The sequence below is a fragment of the Balaenoptera borealis genome (assembly GCF_965194805.1).
Source record: "Balaenoptera borealis genome assembly, chromosome: 12".
Classification (NCBI taxonomy): domain Eukaryota; kingdom Metazoa; phylum Chordata; class Mammalia; order Artiodactyla; family Balaenopteridae; genus Balaenoptera; species Balaenoptera borealis.
The window spans coordinates 104,300,600-104,315,165 of NC_138869.1; the positions used below are offsets into that span (position 1 = coordinate 104,300,600).

At 45.6% G+C, this 14,566-nt stretch overlaps 2 protein-coding genes across 4 annotated transcripts in view; both read left to right on the forward strand.

The window, feature by feature from the left end:
• CAGE1 (cancer antigen 1) overlaps positions 1–8,888 on the forward strand; it is a 59,068-nt gene extending 50,180 nt beyond the window's left edge. For all 3 annotated transcript variants that reach the window (XM_082347711.1, XM_082347714.1, XM_082347713.1), the window contains one exon: positions 5,861–8,888. In XM_082347711.1, coding sequence (XP_082203837.1) covers positions 5,861–5,956 — 96 coding nt within the window. In that variant the 3' untranslated portion in view covers positions 5,957–8,888. The remainder of the gene's footprint in view (positions 1–5,860) is intronic.
• A 205-nt stretch (positions 8,889–9,093) lies between these two features.
• The window catches only part of SSR1 (signal sequence receptor subunit 1), a 31,679-nt gene continuing 26,206 nt past the window's right edge, over positions 9,094–14,566 (forward strand). The window contains exons 1-2 of the mRNA XM_082347778.1: positions 9,094–9,227; positions 11,740–11,852. Coding sequence (XP_082203904.1) covers positions 9,149–9,227; positions 11,740–11,852 — 192 coding nt within the window. The 5' untranslated portion in view covers positions 9,094–9,148. The remainder of the gene's footprint in view (positions 9,228–11,739; positions 11,853–14,566) is intronic.

Below are 14,566 nucleotides of genomic sequence, written 5' to 3' on the forward strand. Positions count from 1 at the left end.
CCCTTGGAATTAAAACCCAGGTGAAAGGAGGTTTCACCCTTATAACTTCCACCTTAACATAGTTTTGAGGAATTAGTTCTGAGTCTAAACAAAGAAACCAGAGATAGCTAATTTTGTAAGATGTATCAGAAAAATGAATGTGCATAACATATTATCCTTTTGATAAATCCCAGCGCCAGGATGAAAGTATAATTATTGAATTAAGATATACCTTGAATGGAAGGGAAGAAATTATTTTATCTCACTGAAATTAGTTTTGCACTTAAATTAGTCAGGTAAGTGCAAGAGGGAAATATTGGAGAATCTATAGCTGGCCCCAATGGAAGTGCTGAATAAATAAAAGCTATTACTATTGATGTTATTTTTGTTGAGGAATTCTATGATACATTTTATTATGAATTTTGAAGCAAAATTTGTTAATTTCTCAAATTCAAAAAGTTGTGATACGGTTTAAGACAAACCATGAGAAATGCACAGTAAGTTGCAGCTATATTAGTGTTTCATTTGAAAAATTAAGCCCTGAAAGCTTTGGAAGTGATTCAGGTTTTAAAAAGAGACATTATTATTAGTTTCATGGAATTCTCTAGGGAAAGTTGAGATATGATAGGAGGAAGACAAACATTAAGATGGCTAATGCGGGGGGAATTCCCTGGTGGTCCAGTTGTTAAAAATCCACCGTCCAATGCAGGGGACGCGGGTTCGATCCCTGGTTGGGGAACTAAGATCCCACATGCCGCGGGGCAACTAAGCCTACGCGCCACAACTAGAGAGAAGCCTGCGTACCACAACAAAGAGCCCGTGCACCGCAACGAAGGATCCCACGTACCTCAATGAAGATCCTGCGTGCCGCATCTAAGACCTGACACAGCCCCCCCGCCGAAAACAAACAAACAAAAAGATGAATAGTGCAGCGTGTGGAATGTGGAACATGGTGAAATCGTTGGACTGGAAGGATTAACACAGTTTGTCCGCAAGCAGGGCTGTGTGCATAAGTGCTACGTTTGCCATGTGCGCTATTAGACCTTTATGACCTTGTACCAAAAGGTTGTCTCACAGTGAACGTACCTCCTTTGGCGCACGGCTCAAGGATGCAGCATCTAAGCCAGTGCTTCTTGCAATAAACATTTAGTGACGTGCAATAAACCACGTGACAGCCTCTGTGTTAGAAGCCAAAGGTACAACAAAAAACCAGGCAGAGATCACCAAGGACCATGTAATCTAGTGGGGGAGATAGATAAATGACTCTTTCTTAGATTGGTGCATGGGTCTAACTGTCAGGGGTGCTCTAGAAGCATAGATGAAATGGCCCTGGACTAGGTGAGAAAACCTCAGGGCAGATTTTACAGAAATAATGACACCTGAGCCAGATCTTCATCACTGACTAGGTATTCCCCAGGTTGATAGAAGAGGAAGCTCTTCCCACACAGCACAGAGGCCTGAGGTATCCTGTGATACTCTCTGAACCACAAGTAAAATCTAAAACCCATGTCCTTCATATGGCAGGAGAGGAAGGTGATCGTGAATTGTCTCATGTGCTTTGTGAAGAAGCGCGAACTTTGTCCTGAGAAGCTCTGAAGGCTTTTAAGTGGAGGAATGATGAGGTCCATTATGCATTTTGAGGGAATTCCCTGGCAGTCCAGTGGTTAGGATTTCAAGCTTTCACTGCCGGGGGCCTGGGTTCCATCCCTGGTCAGAGAACTGAGATCCTGCAAGCTGCGTGGCCAAAAAAAAAAAGAATTATGGGATTTCCCTGGTGGCGCAGTGGTTGAGAATCTGCCTGCCAATGCAGGGGACACGGGTTCAAGCCCTGGTCCAGGAAGATCCCACGTGCCGTGGAGCAATTAAGCCCGTGCGCCACAACTACTGAGCCTGCGTGCCACAACTACTGAAGCCCGCGCACCTAGAGCCCGTGCTCCACAACGAGAAGCCACCACAATGAGAAGCCCATGCACTGCAATGAAGAGTAGCCCCCGCTCGCCCCAACTAGAGAAAGCCTGCGTGCAGCAACGAAGACTCAATGCAGCCAAAAATAAATAAATAAATAAATTAAAAAAAAAATTATGCGTCTTGAAAGATCACCCTAATAGTGATATAAAGGGTAGGTTGATGGTGGGTGATGCTAGAATCAAAAGTACCAGATAAGATACTGCTATAGTGCTCCATGCAAGAAAAACCGAGGCCAGAAACTAAAAGAGTGACAGAGGAAATAATGAGGAAGTTATGGATGCAAAGTGATTTCAAAGGCAAAGTGAAAAGGATAGGTAATTGTTAGCTATGGGAGTGAAGGGCGAGGAGTCTGGGAGTGAAGGGGGAGGGGTCTAGGAAGCCTGGCACAGGTCTGGGTGGTCGTCTTCACAGAGGTAGAGAACACAGGAGGGACCACTAGTTTGCGGGAAAGATAGGATGAGGGCGAGGTTGCTGTGAAACACCCGGGACATATTTAATAAGCAGTTAAATATATGCTGAGAAGGATCCAGTGGTCAAGGAGGTTCTGAAGACAACGAGGAGAGAAGGGTCATTGATGACCGAGGTCTCAGAGGCGGAAAGAGGGCCTCGGGTCCCCAGAAGAGCGTAGATTCAGACACCCCTCCCTCTGAGACTGGAGGTTAGGAAGGCAGCTCTGAGCTGTGCACGGTGTTGGAGACCCTGGCGGAAAGCTTGGCCCTCTTCCTGCAGGAGGAGGCTGGCGGGAGAGGCGAGGGTCTGAAATAGCCGCAGCCCCTGCTCTCAGGGAGCAGAGCGCGGGCTCTCGCCACGGGGTACTAGGAGGAGGTGCAGTTTCCTCTCCACCTCACCGTTCCTCTATTTTTATCCACTTTCTTCTCCTCCCCCCTTGTTCCTTGTTTCCCTGACTGTGACCTATCGCATCTTCTTGAGGACTTGCTCCATCGATCATTCTTACTCTCTCACACCTTTAATTTACAATTCTTTATTGAATTCTTACCCTAGCCTTAAAAAAATCCTTCCTGCAACCCTCTTTTCCTCTAAAGCTATCACGTCTTATCTTAACCAAGTCTTTATTGAATTTGTTACAATATCGCTTCTGTTTTAAGTTCTGTTTTTTTGGCCCAGAGTCTTGTGGGATCTTAGCTCCCCGACCAGGGATCCAACTGGCACCCGCTGCATTGGAAGATGAGTCCCAACCACTGGACCGCCAGGGAAGTCCTGTGATTCATAGTGTTTCTGATAAATATTTTTCCATATTGCTGGTCTCAACATGCTGCTCTCATTTTTAAAGGCTGCATGATATTTCATTATATATAATTGAAATAACTTATTGAATTATAGTTTGTGGACAGGGTTTCCAGTTCTTACTGGTAGTCCAGAACTCACTGCCTTACATGCTCTGGCCCCAAATTACGTGCGTGTGCCTTTGCCCACGTGGTTTCCTTGTCCTAGAATGCCCTTTCCTGCCCTAAGTAAACTCTCTTCTCCACCTCCACCACCCAGCTCCTCATATTTGAAACATGTGCATCTTTCAAGGCTTAATCGAAATGTCACCTTCCTCCTTATCTGAAAGTAATACGTATCTCTTCTATCTATGACTTTCTAAGGGTTCTTAGCACGTTCTTCCCTAAATTATAGCTCGTGGGTGATATCAGGCTGCAGCACAAAGAGCACTCGACATGGAATCATAAGACTTAGGTTCCAGGGCTTCTCTGGTGGTTCAGTGGTTGAGTCCACCTGCCAATGCAGGGGACGTGGGTGTGAGCCCTGGTCCGGGAAGATCCCACATGCCTTGGAGCGACTGGGCCTATGCACCACAACAACTGAGCCTGCGCTCTAGAGCCCACGTGCTACAACTACTGAAGCCCACGTGCCACAACTACTGAAGCCCGTGCGCCTAGAGCCCGTGCTCTGCAACAGAAGCCACTGCAATGAGAAGCCCGCGCACCACAATGAAGAGTAGCCCCCGCTCGCCGAACTAGAGAAAGCCCGCGCGCAGCAACGAAGACCCAACGCAGCCAAAAATCAATGTCAAAATGTCAGTATTTTGTACATTATGTCTATAGTTAAAAGACTGTAACATTTGCCTGTGTAAACATAACTCCTGGGACGAGTGAGTGGGAGGTAAACTGTGAAACTGGTCAGGGATCGTCCCGTATTTCAGAAGCCCAAGCTTGCAGCAGCAACTGGAATACACATGTAAGACATCCTAGTCAGCACCCTATGGTGAAAAGTCGACCGTTCTGTAGCACAGTTGGGGATTCCTATAGGGCCAAAGTCAAATATGTTACGAGAAGAGAATTTTCAAGATTTCACAGCACAGCTACCCCACTGATGGGTTCCAGTTCGGTTTGGACTAGAGGAATTGAACATCCCTAATTGAAGAAATTGGCGCTGGAAGAATAGTGTTTCGGGAAACTCCGTTTTCTCCCTCCTGTGTTCCTCCCTACTCTCACTCCCTGACCACATTCACAACACCTCTGACGCGGGTGCGTGCTGGGTTTTCCCCCACAAGCTATTCTCTGCGACACCAGCTGGGGGTCCCACAATTTAACTCAATCCGGACACTACCTGAAGGTAGCATCAGATCCCACAAGACTGCTCCCGCCCACTTCAGATGCCAGTGGCAAGTCCTGGTTGTCGCCTGTGCCTCTAATAGATCAGCTGTAAGTCAGAGGTTCCCATGACCCCTTCCTCCGAGTCCATTAATTTGCTAGAGCAGCTCACAGAGCTCAGGGAAACACAGACATTTAACAGTTTATTAAAGGATACAGATGAACAGCCAGATAAAGAGAGACATAAGGCGAGGTCTGGGAGGGTCCTGAGGACAGGATCTTCTGTCCCCCTGGAGTTGGGGTGTGTCCCCCTTCTAGTACTTGGATCTGTTCACCAACCTAGAAGCTCCCTGAATTCTGTACTTTGAGAATTTCTACGGAGGCTTCCTGACATCATCATGATTAAGCATTAACTTCATTTCCAGCCTCTCTACCCTCTCTGGAGAATGGAGGGTGGGGATGAAAATTCTAAGCCAAGCAGTGAGGTGGAAGGAAAACCAGGAGAGTATGTTATCCTCCAGCCTCGAGAAACAGGTGTTAAAAAAGGGGGTGGAGGGACTTCCCTGGTGGTCCAGGGGGTAAGACTCCGCGCTCCCATTTCAGGGGGCCCAGGTTCGATCCCTGGTCGGGGAATTAGATCCCGCACGCATACCGCAACTAAGATCGATCCCGCATGCACACCGCAACTAAGATCCTGCATGCTGCAGCTAAGACCCAATGCAGCCAAAATAAATAAATAAATATTAAAGAAAAAACAAACAAAACTTTTAAAAGTGGGGAGGGGGGCTCAGATGAGGACTTTCGGATTCAGCAAGATGAGATATGTTAGTGCAGTGGTGAAAATAACAGCCCAGTGGAATAAATGGAGAAGAAAATCGAGAGGTGAGATAGGGAAGTTTTACTGTGTCTGAGGCAGAGAAGCGAGGCTCTTGCTGAGGGTACCAGCGGCCATGGGAGAATTTTTTTTTTTTTACTTTTTGGCCACACCGCGAAGCATGTGGGATCTTAGTTCCCCAACCAGAAATTGAACCCACGCCCCCTGCAGTGGGAGCGCTGAGTCTTAACCGTTGGACCGCCAGGGAAGTCCCAGAATTTTGGTTTTTAAGATGGGCAATATTATAGTATATTTGTATGTGGACGGGAGCGATGAATTGGAGTAGAAATTTATTATGAGGTAGAGGAGAGATGGCTATTTTCAAAATCGCACGGTTTTGAGCAGGAGATGAGATCCAATCCACAAATGATGGCCGACCTTTGACAGGCCCATAGAAGTTTTTTCTTGGAACAGAAAGGAGGGCAGAGCATGAGTGTACAGTTGGAGGAAAGCGGTGAATGTGATTTTGTCTGTTCTTTTCCAGGAAATACGAGCTGAGCAAGCGTGGGCAGGGGAGTCTGTGAGTTGTGAAGGAAGAGGACCAGGTTGGGGACAGTCTCCCCTCCCCCCCCCCCCATAGTATTCCTTTTACATAAAGATCACAAAAGAATGTTTTTCTTTCAGAAGTAAAGTACAAAAACCATAACTTTTTTTTAGCCCTTGCTAGGTGAAAGAACACAGAAGTCTTTGCTGGCATATAATAAACACAACTTTTTTTTTTTTGCTTGACAGTTTTTCATTTCTTATTATGTCTACAAATGAAGTTAGATTGCAAATTTGTGGGGAAAGATGTCACTTATAATATAACAAATTCAACAGATATTTTCTGAGTTACCACTGGTGTCAGGCGCTGTTCTATAACATTGACTAAAGGCACAAAGATCCCTCAAGTGTGACAGACAGGAGACGTAATAAACTATATATTGTGTTAGAAGATAAAAAGTGCTATTAAAAAAAAGAGAATAGAGAGAAGAAATTGAGAGTACAAGGGAGGGGCTGGGGATTGTAATTTTAAACCGGGAGTGAGGGAGAGCCTCATTGAGGGGGTGACTGTTGAGCAAAGGTTTAAGGACATGAGGAAGTTCCTTAGCTACTGGGTTACCTGGGGGAACACCCAGAACAAAAACTGGGGCTTAGCAGACACATTTGCTAATGATGCTGAGGGAAATCTTAAGAAATTAAAGGAAAAGAAAGCTCTGCTCTTACAAATTCCAAGGAAGTAAAATGACAGAAGTGGAGAGTCAAGTGTGGGTTTGCCTGAGCTGTAAGAATGAGAATAACCAGGATGTAGTATATTTCTGGAAAACACAGATCTTCAAGGAGATAAGTGCAGAGGTGAGAAAGAAAAAAACATGGAGAGGGGCACCCAGCAAAGGGGAGAGCTCTGGATGGGCACCCAGGGAACGCTGCTCATTACAGGGAGAATGGAGATCACAGTAGTGCAGAGTTTGTGGGCACCAAGATCAGGGCAAGGATTTTACTTCCCTGGGCTACTGCTTTTGATTTTTGTACGAATTGGACAGTCACACAGGTCTCTCTCTGTTTTCTGTTTGTACGTTTTCATTTTCACATCAGTCCCGTCCTGAGCAGGCACACTTTGTCCCTGTTGCCCCTTTAGGGGCTGGCTGTCTAAAATTCAAGTCCCAAATAAAATCTATTAGTAATCATTTAATAATAAAACTGGAGTGGAAGTCCCAGTTTAAGCCTAAACTGGATTATCCTTATATGTTCAGGCTCTATCTAAACATGTTCTGAGAACTGAAGAGACAGGCCTACTAGGAATCTCTTTAACATAAGGAATGAGAATCTTCTCTGCCAGAAACCAGCCCTCTGAAGGGAAAAGAGAGTCAGGGAGACAGCCCTGGTCCAGTGAAAGAGAGAAGAGGTGATTCTGAGTATACAGCATGATTATATGTATATATCTCCTACTGCAGTCCACAGCAGATTCTTCCCGGTGCTGGGAGACAGCAGCAAGTTAAATAGTAGGACGTGTTTTTCAAAAAAACCTGTCAGGCATCAGGAGCTCAGAGCAGGTCTGATTTGAAACTCATGGAAAAGAAAGTGCCTCAAAGTTGGGGAGGGAGAGTCTTCCCACGCCTGTAGAGAGCTCAGCAAGGTTCAGCCACACCAAACTGGCGTGCGCAGTCGGGATGTCTTTCGCACAGAGTGGCAGCTTTGGTAGCCGTGCGCAAGCGTGGAGGCAGCAGCTAAGTGGGAGGAGCCGTCTCAGGGAGCCCCTCCCCTTCTGCCAGGTGCCTTAGGAGCAGCAGCGGTGGCGGCCCTGGTGGAGCGGAGCTGAGTTGGTTCAGCCCAGCGCTGTCAGGTTTAGCAGACAGAATTAGATGGTGCCTGCAGCAGCCACAAGCTGCCTTTCCAGGGGCCCCAGGGCAAGGAGGCCTTGAGCAGAGCCAGTGCAGGAGTAGAGCAGCAGAGGTCCTAGGCCAGTGGAGCACGCAGTCTGAAATCAGACTGCCAGGTTCAAATCTTGCATCTGTCATTGACTAGCTTTTTTTTTTTTTTTAATTTATTTATTTATTTTTGTCTGTGTTGGGTCTTCGTTTCTGTGCGAGGGCTTTCTCTAGTTGCGGCGAGCGGGGGCCACTCTTCATCGCGGTGCGCGGGCCTCTCACTATCGTGGCCTCTCTTGTTGCGGAGCACAGGCTCCAGACGCGTAGGCTCAGTAGCTGTGGCTCACGGGCCTAGTTGCTCTGCGGCATGTGGGATCCTCCCAGACCAGGGCTCGAACCCGTGTCCCCTGCATTGGCAGACAGATTCTCAACCACTGCGCCACCAGGGAAGCCCCCATTGACTAGCTTTTAAGCCTTGGGGAAGTTACAAAACTTTCTGTGTCTCAGTTTTCTTCCCAGTAAATAATACCCAGCTCATAAGGATTTTCAGAGATTAAATGACAGGAATTGGCAATAGTAAGCACACCATGTGTTAGCTTATTTGTTTTATCATCCGTATGACAGCTCACGCTGGTCTAGCGCAACAGGACCTGGAATTCACATTGTTTAATTGCATGACATACCAGATTACTGGCAGCAACCTGAAGTGCACACTAGATGAGAAGGAAAGTGTCCAGCCATTGCCGCCCCCATTATGTGTTTCCTAAATGCTTACTCTATTCCAGGCCCTGTTCTGGGTGACTTATAGCTCTGGAATGTCAGGTAAGAAGTTAAGAACTGTCACTGTTTAACTGTGGGTGAGGGTGTCTGCAGAGGGGGGACAAGAGTTTCCAGTGTATATTTTTTATGCTTTGGGGTTTTTTTTCTTTAACTGTTATGTAATATATATTCCAAAACATATGCTTGCTTTTCAGTGCCACACGCTGGCAGTTCATGCTCTTTATAAGACCACTATTTAAAATTACACAAAGACTTTATTGCGCCGGTCACCCGGCGGATCGTCATTCAAATAAAATAACCACTAACGACGCTAATTAACTGGAAGGGAGTGATGGAGGGCGGGGCGAGCGGCAAACCGCAGGTCACCAGCCCGCGACTATAACGGGAGGCGGACTCTCGCGGGAATCTCAGAGGCACTAGCAACCGGCCACGTGACTCCCGGGGCCGCCCGCTCTCCCCCAGGCTCCGAGCCCAGCAGCCACGCTGGCGGCGTTTCTCGGCCAGGGGAGTGGGCGTGGCGAAGGCCGTGCGTGGTACGTGCCCCGCCCCTCCCCGCCCGGAGCCCGGATGAAGAGTAACGCCATTACCGCCGGAGCCGCCGAGAGCCCTTGCGGACGGGGACCGGACGCCGGAGTGGCCGCGCCATGAACTCCCTCCCCCGCCTGCTGCTGCTTCTCCTGCTGGTGTTCCCCGCCACTCTCTTGCTCCGAGGCCGCCCTGGAGGTGAGGCGAGGGGAGTGGGTGGCGGGTGGGTGGGAGACGCCGCGACCGCAGGTTTGAAGCTGGCGGCGGCGGCGGCGGCGGCGGCGGCGGCGGCGGCGGCGGCGGCGGCGGCTCCTCTTCCTGGGTCCGGCGGCCCCCTCACCGGCCTCTCCGCGGCCCCCGACCCCCGGCTCGCAGGGCGGCCCCCCGCGCGCCAGAGCCTGCCTGACCCCCGCCTCCTGCACGCGAGGGCTGGTCGCTGCCGGCGAGCTTGCTCGGGGGCGGCGGGCGGCTCGGGCTCGCGCCTGCAGCCGCGGCCTCGGCCGGAGCGAGGGACGAGGGGCGGCGGGCAGGCTGTGCCCGAGCGCGCGGCGGCCCCTGGCGCTCCAGCGGCCGCCGCTCCACCCCGTCCCCGCCCCTCGGCGCTGGGCTGACGTGTCTTTAGCGTCCACGCCAGGAGTCCTCCATTCATTTGCTGAAAGCCTTGTTTTCTGCTAGCCTGAACTCTGAGCCGTGCTGCTGGTCCTCTCCCCGATTATCAGCACATCCCTCTGTGCTCCCACGTGTCTTGATTTCCCCAGAACTCCCCATCCTCACCCGCCTGTCCAGCCCTGCTCCCAGGCGGGCTGAAGGATCCCTGGGCATGTCCGGGACTTGAGCCCTCCTTTTGCTCTCCTTTTTTTGTAATTATTTTTCCCGTTTTGTTTTGTGGAAGCATCGCATTGTCCTGAAAAAAATGTAGTCTCCTTCGAGCTGTACGTGTTTTATCTAGGTTTGTTCCAACAGTTAAGCTGGTGTGAGAATAGGTAGCAGGACGTCAGAAATGTGGAAACTTGGCTTCTTACCCTGGTTCTATCGTGAACTTCCATTTTCTCCTCTGTGGAATTCAGTATGACTAAATGATCGCTAGAGTTCCTTTTATTCTGTAACTTTAAGCAAGCTGTGTGGCAAAGTGAACGATAGTGACAGGTATCCACGAGTTCTTTTGCAAAGAAAAGTGAACTGACTGGCTTCTATTTAACGGATAGAAAACCAAGTGGGAGAATTAACCAAAACCGTTAATTCATTTGCAGGTTTATATAGGAATGCTTTTCCTTTAGGAGTTGCTTGCTGGTCGATGTTTTCATTTTCTTTAAGAAAATTTGGTAATCGTACTTGTCTAGAATCTAAAGTATATTTTTTCAGGCTTTCTTTTCTAAGAAACATCAGTATCTAACTGGGTATCTTTGAACACTTTTTGTGCAGAGTGGTCTGTCTTTCAAAAGATGTTTTCTCTTAATTTTTCCAATGTAAAAGTGTTAGTTTTTTTTTTAGGCACAAAATTGTTACTGGTTAGCATTAAAACATTGTTTTATAAATGTAGGGTGAAAACCATTGTATATATTGAGAAATCCTGAAATTTAATTGAGTACAACTTAATTATGTCAGATGTGGGTATTCTTACCGGTTTTACAAAATGACTTGTAAATTATGAATGCACTGTTTAGTCTGTTTAGCAAGCAGTAGAAGCTGATTTTCAGTTCATAAAGTGTGGTTCAGTGTTCTTTAATATTTGGCATAAGTCTTAACGGGCAGTAAGAACTCAAGGAAGTGGGAAAGACTTAAAATGCAGTCCTCTTAGTATATACTGTTTCTCCTGGGTATTACAGCATGTGCACATGCTTCCTTTCCCATATTTTTTTCCCCTCTACTTAATTGCCACATCATCATTCTTTCTGAGAAATGTTGGAAGAGTCACTAGAACTTTGAAATTTCTTTTGAGGGTCTTGCCTGAAATAGATTTAATGTGACATGTACTTTTGCCTGTAAAATTATGATGTATAGTTTCTTGGCGTTATAGTTATGCTTGCTTTCACTATGATGTTAAGTGTGGGAGAAATAAAAAGTATCTTAAAATATGTTCGAAGTTGTATGCAAAAATAAATGCATGCTTTCTCAGCTCTCAAACTTGAAATTACCAATAAAGTTTTTACTAAACCAAATGTGTTTCATGAGAGCTAGTTTTTACTATGGATGTCATACAGATATTTGTTCCTTGGAATTACATGCTATCAAGTACTAAGAGTTTTGAGCTGTAGTCAACTCTAATGACAGGATTTCTTGCCTAGATATTTAGATTGCTATTTTCCTTTAGACTTGGATTTTTTTGGTTTGTTTTATGTGGTTAATGATAGATTAAATTCTGGAGTTTTTTACTTTTAAAACAAACTTACTTTCTTTAATATGCTTAACAGAGTTGCTTGAATTTCTTTATTTGGGCTTTAAGGCATCTTTAGTTTTAGCAGTTCATTTTTCCAGCTGCTTTTTAGAATTAAACAGCATTTCCCACTAAAATTAATGTGCAGTTGGTAAGACTAGCAGTAAGATAAAATCATATGAATATTCTTAGACACGTCGTCATTTGGCATCACTAGAGTGAGCTGGGAGATTGAGTTATTCCGAGGGAAAATTTTCGTTGCCTATATACCTGAGATTTAGAAACATTGGTATTCCAGGGTAAAGGTTAACTGCTTGTTCTTTATTTTATTGTTAGGCTCATTGGCAGCGGCTCAAGATCTTACAGAAGATGAAGAAACGGTGGAAGATTCTGTAATTGAAGATGAAGATGATGAAGCAGAAGTGGAAGAAGATGAACCCACAGATTTGGTTAGTGCTGTATTTGATTTAATACATATATATAGTGTATCTATATACATGTATTTAGCCCTTATATAGACAAATTTGGTATTAAAATTCTTGCTTTTAGAGGTTTGTTACTGGAATCAAAGTGGATTGAATTTGGGAGAATGGGGCCAGTCACTGACGATGATCCGTAAGTATCTCCTGGCACAAGGAGGGAGACGTGAAACAGAGAACAGTTCAAGGTGATATGACCTTGAGTCTATGAGGGTAACATTATAGTAGGACCACTGGACCATTTGTTGTTGGGTTTGGGTACATACTGCTTAGCTTTCTGGTCTTGGGCAACTTATCTTTCTGGGTCAGTTTCCTCTTTCTTCTTTCTTTCCTTCAGTCAATAAGCAAGTATTTATTGAGTTCCTACTATGTGCCAGGCACTGTTTTGGATTCCCCTGGTGAACAGACCAGAGATTCTCTCTGCTCTCATGGAGTTTATGTTCTTGGGACAGTGTGTATGCATTTTGGTGGCAGGGGGTGAGGAGCAGACAATAAACAATATATAAAATATGTTCTGTGAAGATTCCGCTTAGAAGGAGGGCTTAGAGAAGATCTCTTAGAAGGTGTCTAACGCTGAAACTTTTACTATAAAATTATAGTATGACAGTAAGAATATTGGGCTAGAATCAAGATCACTGTGGCATGCTTCCAGCTAATTTTATTTTCTCTTTTTGACTACTGTAATTTATCCTACATAGAATTGGTTTTTAACCACTTTTAAACTCCAAAATCAGTCCTCTGTGAAATCTTAGCAACAATATTGTCTTTGATGTTAGAAGGTGAAGGCCATCAAGTGTGGACTCTGTCAAATTTTCTACATTCTACTTCTGAATATATTATTCACTCATGTTTTCTACATCTCTCCTTTAACAGTGAGTTGTCTTTACTCTCTTCTAAGGCCGGCCCTACCACCTTCTCCCCATCTAGTCTTGTGAGATCTTGTTTATTATCCTCTTTCTTTCTGTAACTTTACGCATTGATCCTTCTCCGTGATTTAATTCTGTTAAGCTACAGATGTGCTCACATCCTCCACTTTGTGTTCCTCCACCTGAGGTTTACACGTTTTCTTTTCTTTTTACCAGCACAGTTCTTGAAAGAGGAAATTGTACTGCTTTCTCTTCTGCTCATTTCACATTTGTTCTCTAACAGTGGTTGGTGCGGTCCCATGTATCTAGTAAAACTGTTCTTGCTAAGTCACCAGTGACCTAACTGCCAAATTCCTGGCCTGTTTTCTGTTCCTCCCCTGTGTGGCCTCTTTAGCATTTCCTGAGCACCCCTTCCTTGAGTCCCCTCGTTGACCTCTGTGGCACCCCCATCGGTTTTTCTCTGTTCAACGGCTGCTCCCTGGTCTCTTCCGCCTTCTCTCCCTCTGCTCACTCCCTTAATGTTGATGACACCTGTGGTTTTAGCGACCACCGCCTTACATGGATGACTTCCAAATCTCGTTTCTAGCCGCCTACCTTACCGAGCTCCATTCCTCTGTTTCCAGCTCTTTGTGGGATAGCACATCTGGATGTTTCATAAGTACCTCAGATTTTATCTGTCCAAAACGGAATTCAGCATTTACCATCCATCTTACTTCCATAACTTAATTCTGTTTTGATAAGGCTCCAGTGCTTCAAGCTTTTACCTTGTTGCTTTCATTTCTTTTTATTCCACAACCTGTTAATCAAATCTTAGGGATGATTTCTCTTGTTTCTCAAGTATATCCTTTTCTCCTTATTTGACAGCTGTTTCTGGTCTCTTTTCTTACTTGTGGGTCTCTTTTCCCAAAAGTAGAAATTCACTAAGTCTTAGTAAATGAAGGTATCATTAAAGATACTTAAAATATAACTTACAATACAATTGAATGAGTTGTACAACAGTCATTGAAGAAATGTTTTGAGTGCCTTAAGCATATGAGGTGGGTGTGGAGAATTTTTAAAATGTAAGACAGGCTTTGCTCTTGAGAGGTCTGTATTGGGAGAGAGAGAGTATTTACATAAATGAAAAGTTAAATGCCAGTAAACAGTGGTGCCCTTAAGCATCTCGATTTGTTAAGGGCCTGGACACTTCAAATATATGAGTATCTAATTCTCATTGATGCCTGGAGAAATGCTGCACTGGGGTTTAAAATTTTTAGTTAAAATTTGTTGACATTTTTAAACAATTTTATTGGAATGTAATTTACACATCATGATACTTGCTCATTTAAAGCATACAGTTCAATGATTAATAGTAAATGTACCAAGTCGTGCAAGTTTGAGTTTCAGGACATCTCCACCCCAGTATTTCCCTGGTCACATTTTTTTTTTTTTTTTAATACTTTATTTATTTATTTTATTTATTTATTTATGACTGTGTTGGGTCTCTTAGTTTTCGTGTGAGGGCTTTCTCTAGTTGCGGCAAGTGGGGGCCACTCTTCATCGCGGTGCGGGGGCCGCTCTTCATCGCGGTGCGCGGGCCTTTCACTATCGCGGCCCCTCCCGTTGCGGAGCACAGGCTCCAGACGCGCAGGCTCAGTAGCTGTGGCTCACGGGCCCAGTTGCTCCGCGGCATGTGGGATCTTCCCAGACCAGGGCTCGAACCCGTGTGCCCTGCATTGGCAGGCAGATTCTCAACCACTGCGCCACCAGGGAAGCCCACATTTTTTTAAAAAACCATTTCTTCCAAGTTTTGTGATGACTTCTTACAGGAAAATTCTT